This window comes from Mixophyes fleayi, chromosome 11, assembly GCF_038048845.1.
Source record: "Mixophyes fleayi isolate aMixFle1 chromosome 11, aMixFle1.hap1, whole genome shotgun sequence".
In the NCBI taxonomy this organism is placed as follows: Eukaryota; Metazoa; Chordata; class Amphibia; order Anura; family Limnodynastidae; genus Mixophyes; species Mixophyes fleayi.
Window position 1 is genome coordinate 62,323,839 of NC_134412.1, and position 23,999 is coordinate 62,347,837.

At 40.9% G+C, this 23,999-nt stretch overlaps 1 protein-coding gene across 2 annotated transcripts in view; it reads right to left on the reverse strand.

The window, feature by feature from the left end:
• Window positions 1-23,999, reverse strand: part of ALG9 (ALG9 alpha-1,2-mannosyltransferase) — a 90,798-nt gene that overhangs the window by 62,848 nt on the left and 3,951 nt on the right. For both annotated transcript variants that reach the window (XM_075190914.1, XM_075190913.1), the window contains exons 4-8: window positions 22,592-22,662; window positions 18,478-18,566; window positions 15,225-15,360; window positions 11,988-12,075; window positions 11,100-11,205 (exon numbers count right to left, since the gene is read on the reverse strand). In XM_075190914.1, coding sequence (XP_075047015.1) covers window positions 11,100-11,205; window positions 11,988-12,075; window positions 15,225-15,360; window positions 18,478-18,566; window positions 22,592-22,662 — 490 coding nt within the window. The remainder of the gene's footprint in view (window positions 1-11,099; window positions 11,206-11,987; window positions 12,076-15,224; window positions 15,361-18,477; window positions 18,567-22,591; window positions 22,663-23,999) is intronic.

Sequence of the window (23,999 nt, forward strand, 5' to 3'; positions counted from 1 at the left end):
AAGGAATATACAATTTTTTTCTTTAGGGCATGGCTTTAGGACTTGTACTGGAAGGGTACAATGACTGCATGAGAAACAGACATGTCAACACATGTATTTCTTAAATGAATACCAGACATAAGTTTTCATAATATTTTAATATTCATCTTCTTATTTGGAATTATAGCAGCAAAAATATTTGGTCATCAGTAACTGAGATAAATAACTATTTCACCCCCCTTTACTACTAATATAATAAAATCAAGATGGGAATTTAATGCAGAAAGCCATGCACGCACACACAAAAAATTAAAATATAAGTCATTTACCTGTTTACACAGTTCGTGTTACCGTCATGCTTTCCATGGTAAGAATGCACTGTGTGGGTGCGATTACACGCTCTACCTAAAACCCTGATCTTGATGACGTAAATGTGACACCATCTATAGGCACGTCCACGAACTCGCTCTCTTCCTACAAAGTTTGTTGAAGTCCGTGGGAGGACGATACCTAAAATCAAGGTATAACAGGAACCCCAGGGTTGGGCACAAAGAGTCACTGTACCATTAAACTTTGTAGTCAGGAGTCCACTGTAGGTGAACTAGGGGAATCAGAATTAAGTGTAAGCCTATTGTTCCGCTGCAAAGTGTTTGATTTAATAGGAAAACAAATGGATTGCTGAAAAAACGTGATTGTTACATGTGATTTGTGGTCATCAACAGCCAATCGGCAGAGAAACAAAAGCAGGATGAATCTCTTAGGAGCCGGTAGAGAGGAAGAGCAGACATCAGATGGCTTAGGTGTGTGCTCTTTCATGTATATATTAAGAAATGTTTTCTTCGGGCCTGTTAGTTTATTCCATCATGTGTGAGCCGTTGTGTTCAGCACAAAACAGACAAAGAAGAAACCTCAGAGTACATAGGGGTCACTGTTCCCCATGAAATGTGCTTTGGGGATTGGAACAGTGTAAAATAGCGCATGCGCCAGACCTGCGCTCCATTTCCCATTACAAGGGGGCAATATATAGAGAAAGAGCACACTGAAGTTTCTCCACGTTTGATCCGCGTGAGCTCCACGTGGGATGCAACAGGTCACCTGTATGAACGTTTATTCCGATGATTTGCCGTTAAGACTGCTACAAATATGCAGATTAGCTATAACCAATTCTATTTATTTATTTTTTAATTCAAACATACAGTAGTTAACTGTACAGTGTCTAATATTCTAATGCCTGAATCAGAATTCTTAACATTCTGAGAATAGACAAAGTATGGATTAGTAATTAAACAGCAGACTAATGGAGGTTGTCTCTTATCAAGGCCAGAGTTGTTCGACATGTGGTTAAGTGAGAGTGACAGAATGCGTCAGCATTGTACAAGTTTTTACACTTAACATTCCAATAGTAAACCACTTTTATGAGTGTGTTTGGCTGATAAACCTGTCATTTCTCAGTAGTGAATCATTGCTGCCATGTTAATTATGGAGCTCCGTTAATGGCACAGGCAGATGTAATGGATGTGTACTTGAAAGGTAGTGAAATTATTTCCATCAGAATACAGAAATAAAAAGTAAATGATTTAACAGAATATTGGATATGAAGTTGTTGATCAGTGCATGAAAAATTTGACCTCACTGTATGTGAAGGTACCGAGACCACACACCAATCCAATGTTGGCAAACTAAACAAAAATGAAAGTTTTGTTGAGCAGCAGGTCTGCTCTATAGGAGGTAATGCAAGCAAAGCTTTTTTTATATGAGTTAGCATTATAATAAACTAAGAAGAAATATGCCTGTATACTATAGGCATGAAAAACAATGAAAACATAACTACAACCTCTCGTATGGTACTTATAACAGTACCAGTGTAATTTTAAAAGGTTCATGGTCATTTTTGAGATACATTTTCCCACATACTATAACCTGCACACGAAGGCAATGCTAGGAGCACGTTGTGAATCAGGACACCATAGAATGTAGTGAAGTATCACTGTCACCTAACATTAGACAGTGTAATGACGACACTGGCATAAACAGAGTTAAGACGACAAACACCACATGCAGATTTGGGCTGCAGGAGTTCACCTTCCTTCATACATCCGCTCCCCCTGCTCCCCTTCTATCCGATCGATGCAATCAAGCGGGAAATCACAAGCGCTGCTCTTAATCACCGCAGTGTTGTGACAGCTGCTACCAGCTACGGCAATTTGCTGCAATCAATGCCACTTAAAAAGTGTACAGCGAACAGAGAAGTGGTGGGGGGAGGGAAGAGAACAGAGGGGAATGGGAAGAGGGGAGAGCTACTGAGGTGGGGTGACAGGGAGAAAATGTAAAACTTAGAGACAAATAGGAGCATTCGCTGCATCAAACAGAAAGCCATGGGATCATAATTGTTAGAAAACTTTGCCTTTCATAATCAACTATCTTCAATCTGATGGCGTACTGGCATTTACCCCCTTCTTCTGCCAACAAGAAGCCAAGTGCAATGTTTCACATACTTTGAGGGTGTTGAAGCTTTTATTCAACCTCCTAACAAAAGTAAACTAACCCCACTTGGGTGTCATTGTCGTAGCATGACTCTGGGAGGGGAATGCAGAACTCCAGAGAACTATTCTGATCACAATACAAATGTCATTCTTGAGAAAATATATTATAAAACTCTGGGATTGTAGAGAATTACTGTGTAAGTAGATCAATAGCTAATTAACTTCTGAAAGAGGTCTGGCAAAACGGCCACTGCGGCTGTTACACTTTAGCCTATTTCTGTTGTATTTTCCGACTACTGCATATACCAGACTACGTGTTTACATCAGCGGGAAAGGACAGAGAGGGTTATTTACTAACACTGCTCAAAGGTGCAACACAAAAATAAAGTGTCTGACTGGTTGCTATGATTTCAGTGCAGAAATTTGCACCTTTGAACAACTAAATATCAATTACTGTAGAAAGATAAAAAAGACAACCTCATTTTTACCCATCATCAGAATAAATACACTAACACATGTAGGTGTCACACACATTCGGAAAATCCTCAAACATATTGAGAACAAAAACCTCCATCAATAGTGTTATGAAATTTTGAAGATAAAGAATAAAGTAATTGCTATTAGTAACCTTTATTTGTGCAGCACCAACATATTACGCAGCGCTTTACACAGACTGTTTACTCATTTACATCAGTACCTGTCCCAGTGCTGCTTATAGTCTAACTGGTCCATTTAACAAGCAATGTACTGCCAAGTGCCGCCAGATAGGCTGGCAAAGGGCTCTTTCACCGCTTTTTGCTGTTTAAGAAAGGGTTAACACAGGAGAAATGAGAGATTTTTCCAGCCTTAATCCATTTAACGGAGCTTACCGCTAACTCCATATACCTCTATGGGGACAGACACACTAGACAATGTACATCTCAGGATGGCGTTACCTGTCTTTTATAATGAGATCCAGCTGAAGCCTCTCTGGCTTCTCTGGATCCCTCTCCTTTGAAAGTGCTATGTGCATGTGGATAGCACCACCTCCATTCACGGCCAGTGTAAGGCTGTTGGTGAATAGCAAAGAAATATTTGTGCAGGAGGGTATACTTTGCCGTGGCTGTCAGAGCAGCAAAGGCATGGTAAATTACAATGGTATTTTAGTACACATCGCTGCGATGCAATGTTATCACTAGCTAAGGCCACAACTGTTATGCTACAAGGGATGATGTAGTCATTCAACATGAAAACAATGCCCCACAATTTCCTTTGTTCTTCATTAGTTCTCCACACTAGGAGCGAGTTCTCATCCCTGCTAATGTTGAGAGAGAATGTAAATCAGTATCCAAGAGAGCACAAACCAGGTAGGAGAGGGATACTGGGTATGGGACATGGTAGTCAAATGTTCATGGTAGACATGGTGCAGCTGGCAAGAGGTAAGGCAAAGGGGTGTTTACAGTGGGCAAAAAGTCTGTATGACAAGGGCAATATATAGTGGCAATGGGATTGGTGTGCTTGAGGCAATTATGGAGGGTACAGTTTTATCTGGTAGGTACTGAACTGTGGTGGGCATATGAATGGGCAAAGGCAGAATAGATTAGGCATAGGGATGTAATGGTCATGAGGATATCATGATGGAAATCAGGACAGTTATGGTGGACATGGGACTAGGAGACAAGGTGTTCTGCTAGCACCGGGTGTTGTATGGTGGTCAGGAGGCTGTTATACAAAGCACAAGGTACTGTAGGATGGACATGGGGTGACCATTGGGCTATTATTGTGAGCAAATGAATTGTATATGGTGGGCATAGGGCTGTTTAGTTGGAAAATGCCTTTGTATAGTGACATTACGCTGTTAAGCTGGGCACAGGGCTATCTTTGAAGCATTTGAGACAGTATTCGATATTCTGCCATACCTTGGGCCATGCTATGCACAGATCACTAGGAGCATTCTTACTCACTATATGATGATCACCTTACACTGTGCTATGCACAATTTACTTTGTATATCAATTATGTACAGGACACATATACACATTGTACGCGCTGACCCTCCACCACGTTATACCAAGAACGTGGCCCTCCATGTCCAAGAGGAAGCACTGAAAAGACTAGAGAATGTGCATCAAGGAGACCAGATGCTGGGGGAGCAGCAGAAGGAAGTGCTCATGAGCAATAGCTTGTGAGGAATTGTAGAAAGCAATTGCTCAATTCAAGCAATTTACCAGCTTTTTAGCTGAGCTATTGTGCCAATGTCCAATTGCTTGGAGACAATTGCATAGTTTCCAATATTTCTCCACAGATAATGACACACAAAAAACAGAATATAGTGGAAATAATTAAATACCATTTGCGGTTATAAACACAAATGCAAAATAAATATGTTTTCTAGGAGACCAAACCGTCCATGTATATAATCTGTGCCAACTCAGCAGTATTGCTATGGGATTCAATAAAACAAACCCCACAAGATCTTTAGATATACAAAGGTGCATTATTTTACAGCTCAAATCCTGTTTTATATGGCTATCACTACAGGAACCATTCAATTAGGATGAATAGAATGCAGACTAAAAACCCACTTTCAGATTATCATAAGAATATGTTTGCAGACAGGATTTTACATATCAGCATAAACACGCTGCCTGACTCCCCCAGTGTGCTCATTAAGAAAAAAGCAGAAGCAGCCTTTATCTCTGCACAGGGTTATAATCAGGAGTTATTCCCTACGTGTGTCACAGCTGAACTGCATGGACAATGCGTCACTGGAGATTAGATCATTCAGCTGCTGACGCAAGGTGTCTATAAAGAGAAGAAAAGAAAAAAAATCACATACAAGTTCATAGAGAATCATGTTACTAGGCATAAACCATCATTGTTTTCCTGTTAGAAACGGCTCAATTTGACCAGAGACGCCAATAAGGCTTTTGCTCGATAGTTGTGGTATCTTCTGCAACAAAGGCTGTAAAAACACAACGTATGTTGGATAGTAGATGTTAGTCAGGTATCTTAGCTGATGTCTGGTCCAGAGGCAGACTTACCATTGGTGTAGCAGGTGCAGTGCACCAGGGCCATGGAGATAATGGGGCCCGCTATATGGCAGATGCTGAGGGTCTGGGGCGCCGGTTCCCTCCTCCTCGTCTACCTGCACCAGGGCCATGGAGATAATGGGGCCCGCTACATGGCAGATGCTGAGGGTCTGGGGCGCCGGTTCCCTGCTCCCCGTCTACCTGCATCGGGGCCCATGGAGATAATGGGGCCCGCTATATGGCAGATGCTGAGGGTCTGGGGCCTGGTTCCCTCCTCCCCGTCTACCTGCATCGGGGCCCATGGAGATAATGGGGCCCGCTATATGGCAGATGCTGAGGGTCTGGGGCATCGGTTCCCTCCTCCCCGTCTACCTGCACCGGGGCCCATGGAGATAATGGGGCCCGCTATATGGCAGATGCTGAGGGTCTGGGGCGCCGGTTCCCTCCTCCCCGTCTACCTGCATCGGGGCCCATGGAGATAATGGGGCCCGCTATATGGCAGATGCTGAGGGTCTGGGGCCTGGTTCCCTCCTCCCCGTCTACCTGCATCGGGGCCCATGGAGATAATGGGGCCCGCTATATGGCAGATGCTGAGGGTCTGGGGCATCGGTTCCCTCCTCCCCGTCTACCTGCACCGGGGCCCATGGAGATAATGGGGCCCGCTACATGGCAGATGCTGAGGGTCTGGGGCGCCGGTTCCCTCCTCCCCATCTACCTGCACCGGGGCCCACAGCTCGCTCGTTCCGCCTCTGGTCTGGTCATCATCAAAATATAACTACAAAAAAAGGGTGAGGTGGGTGAATGTAAAAACTGGTGCATGGGTAACTGAAGGAGTCTGGCTCCGCACCAGGTCATGGACCATTCTCACTGGTTACATTACTAAAGTAATGTGTACCAATTATGAGGGGGTGTTTATCTCAACATATTTAGCTACATTTAGTAAAGAAAAAGGTTGAACCTAAGAGCAATCCGGTCCTTTATTAAAGAGTACAGATAAAATTGTTCTTTATTAATAACGTCTAAAAAAGCACTCATGAGTATATTATAGATATCTTAAAAACAATATAAGTGGGGGAAAAAAAGGAGGAAATAATTGTGTAAATCAAAATATAGACCCAGTGGAGCGACTGTTCCACTTTGTTCAAATTTGACTGGTATATGGGACAGCCGTGTAATCCATACCATTAAGGCTTTGGAGTACTTAGTTGGTACAAAATTTGTTATTATGACTCCTAGTTTATCAATATACGAGCCATCCTTCTAATTGGAGATCAATGATAGATTCGAAGTCATAGACTTCGAATCTTAATATTAGATATGATATTCCCTCATTCTAATTACCTGTAGTGGTATTGTGTAAGTGTGAGAAAAGGATGAGCTTTAAGTGTATATCACACCTCTAATTATCATGCATTTGAAAGAGTTTGGACTAATATTTGTGGGATTATAATTTATCCATCATTATTATTACCATTTATTTATATAGCGCCACTAATTACGCAGCGCTATACAGTGAACTCACTCACGTCAGTCCCTTTGGGGCTTACAGTCTAAATTCTCTAACACACACACACACACACACACACACACACACACACACACACACACACACACACACACACGGGTCAATAGCAGCTAACTGACCTACCAGTATGTTTTTAGAGTATCATTCTGTCCTATATTAATAGGGTATCACCAAACTATTCCATAGTACTATCAAGTGTACGTATATTAATAATGTGCTTAGTTTACCCACTATCAGTAATGAAAAAAATACACTGTATATAAATTTATCCTGGCTATATGCTATTATGTTATCCCTCTCTCTGCGTGTTATATGTAAATGCCCTGGGAGACCATCCATCCTCTGTGTTCATGTAGAATATTTCAACTTTTAAATTTCATTGGAATCAGTAAAACATTTAAAGACAGTATTTCAGTACCGTTTTTCACTATAGCCGGTTAACAGCTGTCAGCCTAGTTCCCCCAACGTAGCTGTTCTACCTATAGACACTGGCAACACCCAAGAAAGCCATTAAGGAGTTATAAACACTGTTAAAACTTTTTGGAGCTGGAAAACTCACCATAATTATATCATTTCTAAATTATTAAAGTAGGTTTTCTTTTATTATGGAACTTGCATTTAAGTATTCAGAAATTAAGATAACAAACAATAGAAGAGTTCATAATAAATGTGTTTTCTGAAATACACCTTTAGCGATGTAGGCGACTGCAAGAAAACAAATAATGTTTATATATGGAACAACATATTCTCTCCTGTAAACTACATGGATATTGGAAGTCATGGAAGAATCGCACATAGAAGCACTTAGCTGTATGCAGAGCACATTTCTATAAGTAATAGAAGGATGAAGTGACTTCTAATATCTTACAATAGGTTGTGCATTAGTCCTTAAAATTAACAACTTTCCCTAATGACTACTGAAGTAATGACATCAGAACTTACCGATTATAGGTGATGACATCAGACCTCACTGTGCATAAAACTATAATTTACAGGAGTTTATAGATATATTAAATATCACTTGTGTACTTTAATGTAACAGTTTCTAAATTTACAAAAAACACTTTACTACAGCTCTATGGAGACCCCTATTGGTTTTACACCAAAAGTGCATTTTAATGCCAAGGACTTTACGTCTTACTGTAAAGTAGTATAAAGGTCCAAAAATAGGGAAACTCCCAAAATTTAAATTGTAAAACATAAACATTAACATGACAAAAGAGCAAACATTCTTAGATTTGCCTTATCTGAAGAAATATACGCAGACCTGTATACTATGTCAACTATATACAGCACAGCCTTATACATTTTAAAAATTTGTATTCTAGATGTCTGCATCTTTTCAAAGTCACTACACACAGGTCAATGCAAAGTGTTCTATTTTTATTTTACAGCTGCAAAAGCCCTTTTCACGTTTTGGGGGCTCAATGCATACCGCAAGTAAACATGACAAGTGACACTTTACTATACCGGGCAAGATGAAAATATTGTCTTGCAGTTCATGGCACATTTAACCCAAAGAGTAATTTACTAATACAAAGAGTAATTTACTGGTGGCGTTGCGGGCACTAGCTGGGCCAGCATCCAGTTTAAAGGAAAAATCCAAAGAAATATAACAGTACTATGATCTGTAAGCAGGGGAATGTGCTTGGTGAAGAAACACCAAAGCCTTTCATAGGATAAAATTAAAAATTTACAGTAAAAATTAAAATGAAATACTGTTAAACATGTAACATTAAATATGATATTAATTGTATACAGTATGCATAAATATGTAAGAAAAAAAAAAGACATTAATGTATTTATTGTGCTTTCCATGAAAAGCGTTTTAAAGCACATATCTGCATAAGTTCTCCAAGTTTTCTCCTGAACAAACCATGTTACAATGTAAAGGGTGCATATTAGTTTAATATTTTACACCCAGTTAAATACTGTCTGTTTTTTCATGTAGTACACAAATACTTGATAGCTTTATTTTTACACTGAAATTTAAAGTTGATCTAGGACATGTCCTTCCTCAACTATGGGGGGAATTCAATTCCCCCCCGAATTTTCGCGGCGTTAAAACTATTACCGTTACTACGGTAGTTTTAACCCAGTCTTTTGCTCGCAGCTCCAAAAAGCCGACGTTGAAACTACCGTAATAACGCGCAGGACTCGTTACTTTTACGCGCAACGCGGCCAATTGAATTCCCCCCTTTAAGTCTGTCCCCACATTTTAAATTTAGCTCCCCCTCCAATGCAACATGGTATTGCCAAGGTGCAAAGTTACTCATTTTTAGGTTTACTTTCCGTAACGAATCAGGCCCATTGTATGCAAAAAAAAAACAAACTCATATTATAACTATGTATGAATCCATGTATTAACAACAGCCTTCAATAAATAACAGAAAACGATGTGCTAGACATATTTCAAGTATGTATGTATGTATGTATGTATGTATGTATAATATATATATATATATATATCTATCTATCTATCTACCTACTATATAAATGCCTAGTGACGTGTGTGAAAAAAACAAAAAAAAAAAACCTGCAGCGCCACCTGCTGGGCAGAGTTATACACTGACCTATATATTTCTTGAAGGAGAAGTGACAGTTGGGAGTGGTTGGTGGTTGCCGGGGGTGACAGTGGGGAGTTTTTAACACCTTAAGTAGCTTGATGAAGGATGTGGCGATGAAAATGAAGGATGAGGTAATGGAGAAAAATGATGAGGTGGTGACATGTGGACAAAACCACGTTAAAAAAGGACGCTTGCGTCGGGAAGTAACGCTCTTCCCCTGAGGAGGCCTGGGCTAGGCCCAAATGCATGACAAGAACCTTTTTAACACCTTAAGTAGCTTGATTTGACTAGAATGCATGAGTATCATGCATGGGTTAACATATATATATATATATATGTGTGCAGTATAGCTCCAAGATGCAAGTCTTAGATAGTACTAGTGCCATCTACTGTCTAAAGTTAATTTTGCATCCTAATTCTCTGGTATTTGAGAAGCGATATAAAGATGAAAAGACAGTTATCTGTGCTTGTCCTTAACACTGTATATCTGTGTGTTTTGAGCAAAATGAAAAACATGAGGTGCGAGCCGCGAGCTGAAATCCAGTATGAAATGTACCGTAACAACGGTATTTACGCGCACTATTACCGGAATGACGATAATAGTATGCGCGCCGCGTTATTTTAGGCAGTAATGCTAACAATTGAATATGCCCCATTGTGTGTCAGTTATTCTCTTTGTGCTAGTATATTATGATTTTAATCTTGATAAACTGAGGGTGAAGGAATTACACAACCAGCCCCAGAAAGTTACTGGGATTCCTAATTGGCCTATTCTAATGTAATAGATTGCCAGAAAATATATAAAATCACACCTAGCCAGAGAGTTTAAAACGCCAAAACAATTCCAAGAGGTGCTGCGAGACCTAATTTAGAAGGAAGCCCTTTTGATTAGGTCACCTGGGTTTCCCGGACCCCAGAAGGAAAATCTATACTCGTGTGATCAAAAGAATCGTTAAAGTTATGAAATTAAGTAATTGTGATGATAGCACCCCTTATAAAAAGGGTTCAGGAAAGCAGACGTTTTAGAAACTAGAAAATGATTAGAGTAATAGAAGCAGTATTGTAAAAGCATAAAACTTAATGAAACAGAAAAACGAAAACAGACAAAATACATACATTAAAATGAAACAAAGGAACAGACAATACAAACTACAGACAAGATGGACCAGTTATTTAAAAACATGTCAAGCTCTCTCTTTTGTGCTGGATTCTTTTAATTTCCATGAAACTTACTTTGAAGTCTGTTCTCATTTGCTAATGGGAGAACTGACCATAAAGTGATCCACAGGGATTATATGCATTCACTGCATGTAATCAGCAAGTGGTATTTGGGCAAAAGCTGGTACAATAAGCAGATTTTACTGCATTTAAGCCAAATGACCACCGTCAAATATTTATATTTCTTTATGTAATTCATCTTCATTTCTGTTAAACATTTACATAATTTGCTGCTCTTTACAACAATACAAATGTACAAACGGTTTGCGGAGGAGAGCGAGCCACCACTAAAGACAAACAAGCATTAGCCACCTACCATACAAATCAGGTCCATGAGGGGTAAAGACATTGTACAGGACAATATTAAGAGGGGCTATTACAAGCTTTCCATAGTAATAACTGTCAATAGCCACCAAGGGAACCTGTGACAGAGAGAGAGAGAGAGAGAGAGAGAGGAGTCATGTCACTTCTGTGTTTGGAATAACCATTCATGAACAGAGCAGAACTTCAGAGTCCACACAGTGTATCACAAAATCGTTAGCATTAGAATCTTCAGATTAACTTTAGTTTGAGCGTAATATTTTAATCACAGTTTATCAGATCACTGTGCAATGATACAAACTCCCCTTTCCCCAACCAATCTCCTGTATTTTCCAGATACATGCATATATTTGTGGATTTTTGCACACTGTATTAAAATTTCAGCTTTCAGCATTGCAGAAGCTGAGAAGTCATCTAGGGCAATTGCTGCATCATCTCCACAGCCACCGCCTCCGGTCCCTTTTATGTGCGGAGATGGGACAACATCTCAGAAAAGAATGGGCACTACAATCACCAATGAATGACTGGAAACGAAGCAGTGATAGAAACCATATTCACACATGCTCACTGCATATAGAAGAACGGCAACACTGATAAACAACTGAAATATTATCTTGAAAACAAAAACAGATAGGAATGGTATAATAAATGATCCTCTCAAAATTAGCAGATGACTGTTACTGGCCAAACCACACCAACAAGCAGCAATTATCCCGGATATGATTCAGGGTACTGAGTGTGAGCCCCAAATTGCTGGATCTCTTTCAATTTGCCCACCAATGTATGTGATCAATTGAACAATGGCCCTGTCGCTTTCCTTTTGGGTCCAGCAGGATGACTGGCCTGTATACATGTACAGATTTCAACTCTTGCTAGAACTTACCAGAAATAAGATCAGCGCCACAAGAGACCAGTTGATAAAACTCTTCCATTTTTGTTTCAGGAAAAGTAAATCAAAGGCAATCGGAATCCTGAAAATGAGAGTAGTTATATTACATCTCTGTGCACAGTAGTGTTCCCTCTGAACCTTCTATGCTGAAACTGCTGTCAATCATCAACTAATAAAGTTCAACAGCACACCCTAATCTGATCTACTATAGAGGTTACAAAACACACATATACAGTCAAGTAACACACTTTAACGTCTTAAATCAAATGTAGATTAGCAAGCTGAATTTAGCACAACTGTAAACAACATGTGATGTCGCAGAATATAAATTAAAACGTTTATACTGTATAACTTATGGTAAAATATTTTTTGCAGACTATGGTTATAAAATAAATAAAACTTAAATATTGATACATACAAGATCCAACCATGACTAATATATAGTCCAAGATCCAGCAGATGGTAATAATCATCATGCAAAGCCTCATATCTCCCCTCACACACATATCATCTTATAACTCCATATATTACATTTCGGCTCCCATCTAGACTCAAATGACACTATATAGCCTTTTATTTACTGGCTTCTGATAAAGATGGAACCTAATGTGTGTGCTTGTGTGGTATAGAAATTAAACTGTAAGCTCCAATGGAACAGGGTCTGATGTGAACGGTTCAGTGTTCTCTGCAAAGAGCTATGGAAAATGCTGGCGCTATACAAATTATACAACAACAGTAACACATTGCCAGAACATCTCAATGATCATGTATATGCTAAACTACATCTTTCATACAATTTCCAAGTTAAAGCCAAATTGTAATGTAGTAGTAACACACGCCATTTTAGAGAAAACCAGTTATAAAACTGTACCCCTCCACCCTTGTCTGGTGAAAATGCTCAGGATTTATATAAATTAGCTGTTGGCATGGGCTGATCATGTGACACTAATCTCATGTGATCAATCAGAGCTAATGTGCTGAAACCTGGCAGGCGTATGACATTATAACCATGTCAGAAAGTTTCATAAGAGGATAGTGGAATGTATGCTCTGTCATTGCTGCTCATGAATACTTGATGTATGACCAGAAAATGGCATACAGCTTGAATGCAAAGTATTCAAAGCACACTGTGAATGTAACAAGTTTATGCAATTTGTATAAGGCGCTATTTTGTGCTACTTAGTCATTGCTATATTCAGTTGATTATTTTCAATAAAGTGCCCCAGTATACTGTATATTGTTTATTACACAGTCTCCTATAACATTAATTGAAGCATTTTGGCATTAGTTGTACAAGAGCCAGTATTGTTGTGTAACATAAGTGCAGACAGGATGGCACTGTGTGATCGCTTCTTTTACACAGAAACAACTTCATCTCACTTACTTTGTTTAGTGCAATGTGGTGGATGCAATCAGAAACCTCAGCAGTATGGACTGTGTCTTGTACAGAAAGTGTTTAATACTAACTTAAGGAAACAAGTTTTCTAGGCAGTATATATGAAAAATAAATGTATATATACACCTAGCTGTAAGAGGCTAAATGTAGTCAAACACACACAAATTAAGAACATCAGTTATTTATATAGCGCCACTAATTCCGCAGCGCTGTACAAAGAACTCATTCACATCAGTCCCATCTGAGCTTATAGTCTAAATTCCCTAACAAACATACACACAGATAGACAGACAGACTAGGGTAAATCTTATAGCAGCCAATTAACCAGTTGTATGTTGTTGGATTGTGGGAGGAAACCGGAGCAACTGGAGAAACCCACGCAAACACGAGGAGAACATACAAACTCCACACAAAGCCATGGTCGGGAATTGAACTCATGTCCCCAGTGCTGTGAGGCAGAAGTGCTAACCACTAAGCCGCCATGCTGCCCCCTGCTCACTCTAGCAGGCTTGTGTAGAATTCACTATCTATTATGCCTCTGAAGAAATCGTAGCTGTACGATGAAACGCATCAGGTAATTTTGGAATCAAGCTATTAAAGTTAATGGGTTTTGAGTTCTAGTGACAGAACTCATCGTCTTTCATATTACAATCAACAAGTGGATACAGCAATTATTGAATCGGAGGAGTTTCAGGGCTGCAGATATTTTCAGCACACCAGAAACCAAAAAGCACCACCTGAAAGCTGTGGCACCTGGAGAGTTTGTCGGGTAATATCCTGGCACTCTCTGGTTATGAAATCTACACATTACCATCAGTTTGTCTGTAACTAATTATCTGCCTGCGGTTGTGTGGCACCTGCGGAGACTCCTCTGGCAAACATTTTACCAACAGGATAAGCATCTGGCATTCTCTTGCTAAGGAATGTTTCGCCAAACGGACGCTACATATGATCATAGTTGTTTTTACTTTGCAGCATATTTTTTTGAAGAGTATATGTTATCGGGAACTCGCTTACACAATGGCATTGCAGCTTCTATCGCTGTATTGTGTGGTTTATTTGTGTGTCTGGTGAGTAACTCTCTTCAGACAACCCCTTTGTGAGGCCCACGCCTAGCACCTAAGTTGCCCTACCCTGGGGATTCCCGCCTGCAGTCATTAGGCCGTGTGGTTTACTTTAGCACCACAGGGGGCGTTACACGCAAAATATTGTGCACCCCCCAACACTGCAGTAGCTGGAACCATTCTGTACTAATTCCTTATATGTCCCAGGCACAGAGCTATAGTATGCTTCTAAAGCCACACTAACACAAAAAGCCAAGTTATGACATCACTTCATCATTTCAGGTGAATACAAGTGCGTCTCTTGTCGCTGTAAATGTGTGGGAGGTATAAACGCAGAGAGCCTGTTCTAATAGAGTGGCACACAGCAGAGTGTACGATTTTAAAATAAAATTATCATCAATTGGGAAATATGTTTAACACAAATATTTGGATTTGACCTTAAACATGGGGAACATCACCTCCCAAATATAATGAAGAGTCCTCCCCCATAACCATCCATGAAAACATGGAAGCAGAAGTCCACACAAACTGCACAGCATCAAGCTACATCAGACGTGGCAATGTACTAAAGACAACTGTGTGTGCTGATATAGAACACCTTAAATAAAACAGTGTTTTCCCAATTGTCATAAACCACCCCCCCACAAAATAGAAAGAAACAGTGGTACAAATACAGTACTACAAAACATAATTGGAGTTTGCAAGTTGTTGCCAATTCCAGATTAATGATAGATGCTTTAATAACATTTTCCCATACAGAGTGTTTCTTACCCAAGCACAGCGCTAAAGGGCCAGCCCCAAATAGCTCCAGCCGCAACTCCCAGCACCGCCACAGAGACTTTCTCCATGTACCAGCCCGTCATGGCTATTACTGTGGTATACATACAGAAACTGCTGGGGAGGTAGGCTGCAGGAGGAAAGACAAGCGTGTAAACAACTAGAGATCCAGACTGAATCAACTAACTATGAAATGTGCAATTTTAGTGGCACCAATAAATGCATTTATTTGTAAAAATATTTCCCATCTACAATACAAAGCATAAAGCTCACAACCATATTACAGCTGGGCCAACATAATAACTATTATATGCCATGTAAGACAGGTTAATGGCAATTTCTACTACTCATAAGACAAGTGCAAAAACAAAAGTAAAGGCAATCCCCACCCCCAAAAAATATAGTCTCTCAATAATAGATTTATGTGGTTGCAACATACACCCAAATACCAGAAACTTTACATTAGTAAATACAAAATAAAAACCAAAAAAAAAAAACACACACAAGAAAAAAATAGAATATATTGTACAATACATGGCAGTAGAACAATACATGGCAGTAGTGATCTCTTGTGTAATAAAAGTGGTTATGGCCTAGTGCAATCAGTCCTTCAGGGCTACTAACAGTTTATGTTTTCAGGATTTCTTTAATCATGCACAGGTGAGTTATTCTATTATTCTGGGTCAGTAATTATCCCAATCTGTATCTAGAGATGCAAATCCTGTTGGTAGTGCATGAGGACTGGGTTTCAGCTCCTCTGGCTTAGTGATTTCTTAATTGTCTGTTGGCTACTGCAAACTTAGACTAAGTGAAGCCAGGCAGAGTCCTCATTGGTAAAGTGTGTAATAAGGGAGAACACTGCTTCCTCCTGCCACCAGCATTGAGCGCTGTGTTAAAATTAAGAACATGAACAACTGAACCTTTTGATAGTTTAGCAAATCAGTTGGGATGGATTAAAGCAGGGTATGGGGTTGGATTACTCTCTGCCAGCCCGTGTGTAAAATCTTATATAAAGAGCAAAATGCACCTGCAACCATCAAGTGGCTTGTGTGTGTTAAGAGCCATTTCTGAACAATCACTACTAATAAAGATCTAGCTCTGCTCCTGCGACATGCTTACACCTGCTGTACTCATATGACCTATAGGTAAACGCTAACCACAACCCAATCCATCCCCTAGCTGTCCTGTGTTGAACCTAGCGGCCTCAGTTTAGCCAAAGCACCGCCTGCTACCCAGCCAGCAGTCCGGATCCAAAGTAAGTGGTAAGGAGGATCAAGCCAGAGTCACCAGTAAAAAGGTGGCGTTAAACATAACACCCAGAATCAAGAAATGCCAGTATCTAATGTTCAGAGGCTTTCCTCCTATAACTGGGGGCACCCCATTGACGCTCAGTTGAAACTTACAATTGGCGTCGGATTTGACCAAGCAGCACCAATAAGAGTAGTCAGTAACGGCAGGTTTAGGACAGTAAGCTAAACCTAAACAATCTGTAAACCCCCATGACTGGGTGGCAAAGTAAGCGCATCCTGTTACAGTCCCTGCACTCAAGAACCTCATTAAGGGTCAGCCTTGGTTGGGAGGTTACCCAGCAAAGGCTGAAGTAATAATTGCAGAGTAGAATCTCTGGACTGTCCAAGACAACAATGAGTGAACAAAAAATTCCTTGTTTGCCCTATTATCTGGTGACAGACCAGAGGAGCATGAAAGCGCATTGGGATACCCTAGTTCTGAGGGTTATGGACTAAACTGATGGAGACTAAGCATGAGGTAGAAAACTAATAGAAAAGTTCAGTGCCTGGCCCCTCGGGTACTGCATTCCTTTTAAAAGACCTATGGAACTTTTTGATTGCAACGTCTTTAAAAAGGGCCCCACGTTTTGTCTGAAACGTTGACTTCCGATTACCATATCTGCACCCCTAAATAAAAGCAAGGAGAAATTCTCATCGATTTTGAGTGAGAATAATTATATAAGTGCTGCCTATACTTCTGTCTTTTAGCCTGTCATGGGTGATACAACCTTTCCTATGCAACTAGTTATACATCGGGTGTAAAGTATGGGACAAGCCCCAACACCTGCCCATGATCGTTTTGTCATAAGAAACAAATACCACCTTTCTTGCTATCAACACTTATTGTGCATGACCATCGAAATGGGCGCTATGGGCCAAAATTAGGCACATGAAATAAAGAACCTTTGGTTACCTGTCAGCATTAGGCCCACATTCCTATTGCACCATATTGCATATTCTTGTGCGTAGGTGATGAGTGTTCTTAAAGTCTAAACAACCTTCATGCGTGTGTTTTGTACTTTAAAAAGGTTGCAATTATGTAACGTTTCCTAAAAAAGTTTACTGCAATTTGCAGATACAAGACCAACCCTTTTTTTATTGCCAGTTGTAAAAGGTAAAAATGTCGCATTTCAACATTCTTTGCACTTGCTTAACGGTGCTGTCAATTACATCTATTTTACAAAATGTTCCTCCTTGTTTAGTAATAAACAGAACTGTGTGTGTTCATATTTACAGACTTCTGTAATAGTCATCTGAAATGCATACATGTAGCACAGGTTTTATGGGAACTCACTGAGCTTGCTTACATTCCATCTTTCAGAGGTTATGTTACTGTCATCCACACTGAAACGTAGTCATACTGCTGCACAATTCATGCCTTTCTGTATCATACTACCCAGAGGTTAGCTAGAACTAATCATAAATTAACTTGTCTATTTACTGATTGTTGTGTTACGCCTTTGTTGAGACCTGGCAACGTGGACAGGACAACCCATTGTAACTTTTTAGGCACTAATAGGAATAGCTGGTTACACAAAATAAATAGCACATAAAGTACATTATTTTTTGGTTAGATATTTTTACACCAATTAGTTGTTGTCAAAGTTTTAGAACTGTGATGGTGTCACACAGACACTTTAAACACTAGGGCTTTATTTTCAGCAGTATTAAAAAGTGCTCCATCTCTGCTGTGCTGACAGTAAGCGGTGAAGGGGGAATGCACTTTCTCTGTCACATAAGGGTGTGTAAACCCAGAAAACATTGCATCCAGCATCTTTGCAGGTAAATCTCTTGTGTGTGATGAGGATGACTGTTCACCCTTCACTTTAACCTTTCAGCACAGGAATGATGAGCGATTGTGAATGCTGCTTTTTCTATCTGAAAAAGCTTCAGTTTAAATAGCCCATATGACATAGACTTAAGACAGCACATTCTTCAACTGCATTATAAGCACCTACCAGCAGCCGAACAAAACATTCCCGTGCTGAGAACAAGGAAAGCCAACATAAGCCGCCCAACATGGAGTCCAAACCTTTTGCATACAGCCCTAGAAATAGAAAGAAAAAAAACAGAGTTTAACTAAAAGGTGGCAAAAAGAAAAAAGAAGTGCAGAACAAAACAATTAAATATCTTACATCTGTTAACATACAGTCAGTAACTGATCCATGAAGAGAACATAGGAAGAATTCCAGGAAACAATGACTTGCATTTAGCTCTAGATATGGTGCATACAATGTTTAATTTATAATGGAATGTGATTTATTTTTTTAATTCAAAGACCTGCTATTGAACAAATAAAAAAGAAGGAGGCAGCGGACTTGACAGTCAGACAACTCCTAAAACATAATCCATTTGATCAAGTACACAGGTAAGGAGATCCCTTGCTTTGGCTCCGTTCAGTATGATCGAATCTAGTGTACTTACCACCTCTCAGGGCTGGCTTCTGATTGGATGACTATGAAGCGTTCCCTATCAGGGGTGTTTGCCATTTCCAACCATGCATAAGATACCTTGAGCCTTGTAAGCAGAGGGAGCCATCAACCGCAAGTATTGGGACCAGCAAATTACTGATAGGACAGTTGTAGCCCCTATTTTAAGAGGGAGCACAGAACTTGTGCATAATTCTGACTGTAGTCAAATCCAACCATGTCAAGATACGTTTCGAGTTGAATCTGACTTTAAATACTCTCTGCCTAAAAGTTACATGCCTTATGTAGACTCTCACAACATACTTATATGGTATACGCACTAGCGTCTGTTCACTTAAAAGTCACATCAGAGGGGTGTGGCTTGGACTGGCATGGAGTAGGCTGCATAAAACCTACTCTCCTACAGTAATCCTGCAGTGAAATCATTTTCCTCATATCTACCAGTTGTCTCAGTGTATCTCAAGGTCTCCTACACCTACCTGGAACACACTGAATCGGGTTATCTGCTATCGGACCTCCACAGCGAAGCCATGGAAGCAGAGCGTGATGCTTGGAATACTTTGTCGGGTGTCTCAGAGTTAGACATCCACTTCAGTGTCGTTGTCCTTCTCACCGGACATCTGGGCGGTGTTCATTATCGCTGCTGCCCTCAGTCTTCAAGCCACTCGAACGGCCCTTGGTGAGTGAGGCTAGTGGATACAGCCATCTACTTTCTTTTGGCCTCTCGGACCGCAGCTGCTCTTCTGGTTCTGAGTCGTGGTCAGGAAGAAGTGCACTCCTTATCCATCATCAACTTATCTTGTCTGGGCCTGGCCATTGTCGCTATAATGACTGGGATCAGGTCTCTCTGAGCCACGGTGGTGAGCACACTTTCAGCAGCTTCTGTTGAACTTTGGAGATCAGTGACATTAAGATGAAATAGCGGGGCTCCACAGTTTGACACTTACCTGACCTAATGTGGTATCTGAGCTGTACCATTTCTGCAGAGGCCATATTTTTGCACGCGTTTTCCCGTGCTTTCTATACCACCATTGTACTGTGAGGATATATATTCATATTGTATTCTGCATTCCCCTGAAATTCACTGCACATCATAACAAATCTCAGTTCTATCTCCCGTGCAATTTTAAAGTCATGAACACGTCTTGATAGATGGAGGTAATCAAACATCCAGAACTTCTCTAGGACTACTCCTTTTTCCAGGCTTGTTGAAGAAATGGGCCTTGGATGAAATTGGCCTTGGAGACTTAGATAACCATACACAACATTTTTTTTTGTCACTCCACCACTAATCTCTGGCAACTCTGGAAACTGAACCTTTTCTGGCTATGTTCGATGAGGGCTGGTTCTGACTTAATCTATATATGGGAGGGTTTATTTAAGGACGATAACCAATTGTGTAACTGTACCACCCTCTGGGATGGATTAAAGGCTTTTCTTAGTACTTTTATCAAAAGGGTCTCTGGTGCTAAATAAATATTTCAAGTAGTGCAATAGATCAGATAGTCTACCCAGACCAGATGGTGTTTGACAGGCACGTCTACAACATCCAATCTCTGTCATCTGTACAATCATATCCAAATGTCCCATGAAGGCTGGAAGGGGGCTGCAGTAGTGTCTCTTTATAAGGCCAAGGCCTGCAACTCCATGGAATGGGACTCTCTCTCTGGGAGATGCTTGGTCATTACGGTTTTCATTACTTGGGTTAAACTACTATATTCTGCCTCAGTGGCAAGGGTATGTGCCAACAGCTACACATTAGCCCCATTTGGTCTGGGTAGGGGTACTAGGAAAGGATGCCCACTATCTCCTGCGCTGGTCGCTTTGGCTGTTAAGTCTTCGGCATGTTTGATCCGTGCACACACACATATATTCACAGCCTCCCTGCTGGTGAGGTCACATACACCATAACTTTGTACAACGACATGCTGCTGTTTATGTCAGATGCGGACAGCTCATTAAACAGCACATTGTGGCACATGTTATGGAAGTGCCAGTCTGAGGGTACCTTTTGGATGGAAGTCTGGGAATGTGTTATGAATACAGTTCCTGCAGTCCCTCCACTTAATGACAGGATGTGTTTATATGGTATATAACTCTGGCAAAGGTTATCAATGTGAGAAGAAGGCTTACTACAGATCCTAACACCACCCCTCGGCAGGGCAAAAAAATATCGTAGTAAATGGCATTCCTTTTAATTATTCCATTACATTAGGTTTACCTTTTGTCCAAGTTATATCCTGATAATTTTATTGTTTCTTTGCAAAATGATTAACAGTTTCAATAGAATTTAATTAATGCATTGCTATATTCTATGATATTGTAAAAGGTATAATGAGGAGGATACCCGTACTTATCGGTTAGAAGTAAACACGGGCCAAATCCAGATTTCAGGAGGTGACCAAACAATCATTATACAAAACATTTTGCAGATATACAGATAATTACTTGTGGGAACAAATGATCAAAATAAAGAGATAATTGCATGTTTACCAATTACTACTAAAGAATAAAATTGCTTACAGACTGTTGCTCATGTGCAACTGCTTCAGAGAGACTGCTCTGTGTCATCCTGCTATGCCCTACCCTACCCAATTTTACTATACTTTACAGTGCATCATACTGTCGATTCCCCCAACTCCAGGTTTCATACTGACCGCCCAGCCGGTGCGGCTGCTTGCCACCGCTGACCGCCCAGCGGGTGCTTGTCGCCACTGACTGCCCAGCCGGTGCGGATGCTTGCCGCCACGCCCAGCGGATGCTTGCCGCCACTGACTGCCCAGCCGGTGCGGATGCTTGCCGCCACGCCCAGCGGATGCTTGCCGCCACTGACTGCCCAGCCGGTGCGGATGCTTGCCGCCACGCCCAGCGGGTGCGGAAGCTTGTCGCCACTGACCGCCCAGCTGGTGCGGATGCTTGTCGCCACTGACCGCCCAGCCGGTGCGGATGCTTGTCGCCACTGACCGCCCAGCTGGTGTGGATGCTTGTCGCCACTGACCGCCCAGCTGGTGTGGATGCTTGTCGCCACTGACTGCCCAGCCGGTGCAGATGCTTGCCGCCACTGACCGCCCAGCCGGTGCGGCTGCTTGCCACCGCTGACCGCCCAGCGGGTGCGGATGCTTGTCGCCACTGACCGCCCAGCGGGTGCGGATGCTTGTCGCCACTGACCGCCCAGCTGGTGCGGATGCTTGTCGCCACTGACTGCCCAGCCGGTGCAGATGCTTGCCGCCACTGACCGCCCAGCCGGTGCGGCTGCTTGCCACCGCTGACCGCCCAGCGGGTGCGGCTGCTTGCCACCGCTGACCGCCCAGCGGGTGCGGATGCTTGCCGCCACTGACCGCCCAGCCGGTGCGGCTGTTGCGTGTGTCCAGCTACTGTGCTCTGCTTACCACTGTGTTTCCCGTTTCCTTAAGAGCCCTGCTCCAGCTGACCCCAGGTCTCCGGTAACAACTCTTCATTGACATATCATCTTTATCATTTACAAAAGGATATACAGGACTAAAATTTTCTCTGGTGCTGAAGCACAATCGCAATTAACTATGAACCATGAACCAATAAAAATATCAGCTTACACCCTAGAAACAGTATTGATTTTACATGCAAATCTACTTTAAGGTCACTAAATACACCATGAAATACTTACTTGTAGAAATAAAGTTCACATATGCAACTAAAAAAAGCCAAAAAGCACCGTATGAAGTAAAACACCAGAACCTGCAGGAAGAGATAACAGGAAATCAGACAATGTAGTTTATTTTAAATTACAACATGTGGTTCTATTTGTTTTGTTTTTGTTTTTTAATTTGTATTTGCTGCGCTATCTATTTATACAAGAATGTCATTAACGAGAGTGAGTTTTGGTTATTAAGCACAAAGTCTCAGACTATAGGTTCAACCACACATTACATTGTCATCATCTTTTTTTTTATCAAAAAGTTACAAAGAGGAAGACACGTGGATGATAAACTATTCCATACGAACAAAAATAGATCCTGACTGAAGGGTGTGGATCCAAACCTACATTGCGCATACACCGTACTGCTCTGTTAGGTCAAGTTATCTTTAAGTTACAATCTGATAAGTTTATTGAGACTGTAACAATTGGAGGATTTTATTCAGAAACAAAAATATTGATGTGTCCTGTGTTATTACAAATACACATCTGATGGTCCATTTCTCCAAGAACCACATTATGGACAGCAATGTTCTCACTGTCAGATGGCTTCTCAAATATTGCTACATCGTCCTCTTACTACTGTGGAGAGCACTGGTAAACATTCTAAAAAAATATGGAAATGATTTTCCAGAATGACCCTGGTGCCTTTACCATAGTAGTAGTAGTTTTTATTTGTTTTTTTAAAATAATAATATTTTTATTGAATTTTAACATTTGCAAGGGGACAAAAACATAACCAAAACATATACATAATAACAAGGAAAGTAATGTGGGGGGTGAACAAAAAGGTGGGCAGATGGAAACAGGTCACATGTGTCTAGTTAAGTACTAGTATAAGGAAAAATAAATATTTCCTTGAAATATCTCATTGAAACTGGAGGCCACTTTCCACTCCTTTTGGGAAATTAGTAAGGATTCAGCCGCTGACTCCATGGTGTGGAATGCTTTTAAGGCTTACACCAGGGTGAAGTATATTTTTAGAGTAAGCAAAACTAGAACCATTTAGAAGCATAGAACTTGAATTTGTGGAAGGCACAGTAGCAGGCATGGAAACCTTAGACTCTGTGGATTAAGAGTGGACCCAAACTCTGAGGAAAATTGTTCTTGCTAAGAAATAACGAATCACCCAAACCTGGCAATCTCTGGACCATTAGTTCCCTCAGAGATACAATGACCATGCATATGTCCTCTCACCAAACTCTTGTGGGCAATGAACCTCCTCAAGCTTAGGATCGCCACCAATAGCTCCCATGAGTCTAAGATAGGCAACTTTTACCAAATCACTGGACCTCAAGCTTACACTGCAATAGGTGCGATAAAACAAATACAGCATTTATTTCTCTGACAACTCGTTCACTAGCACTTGAAAACAAAT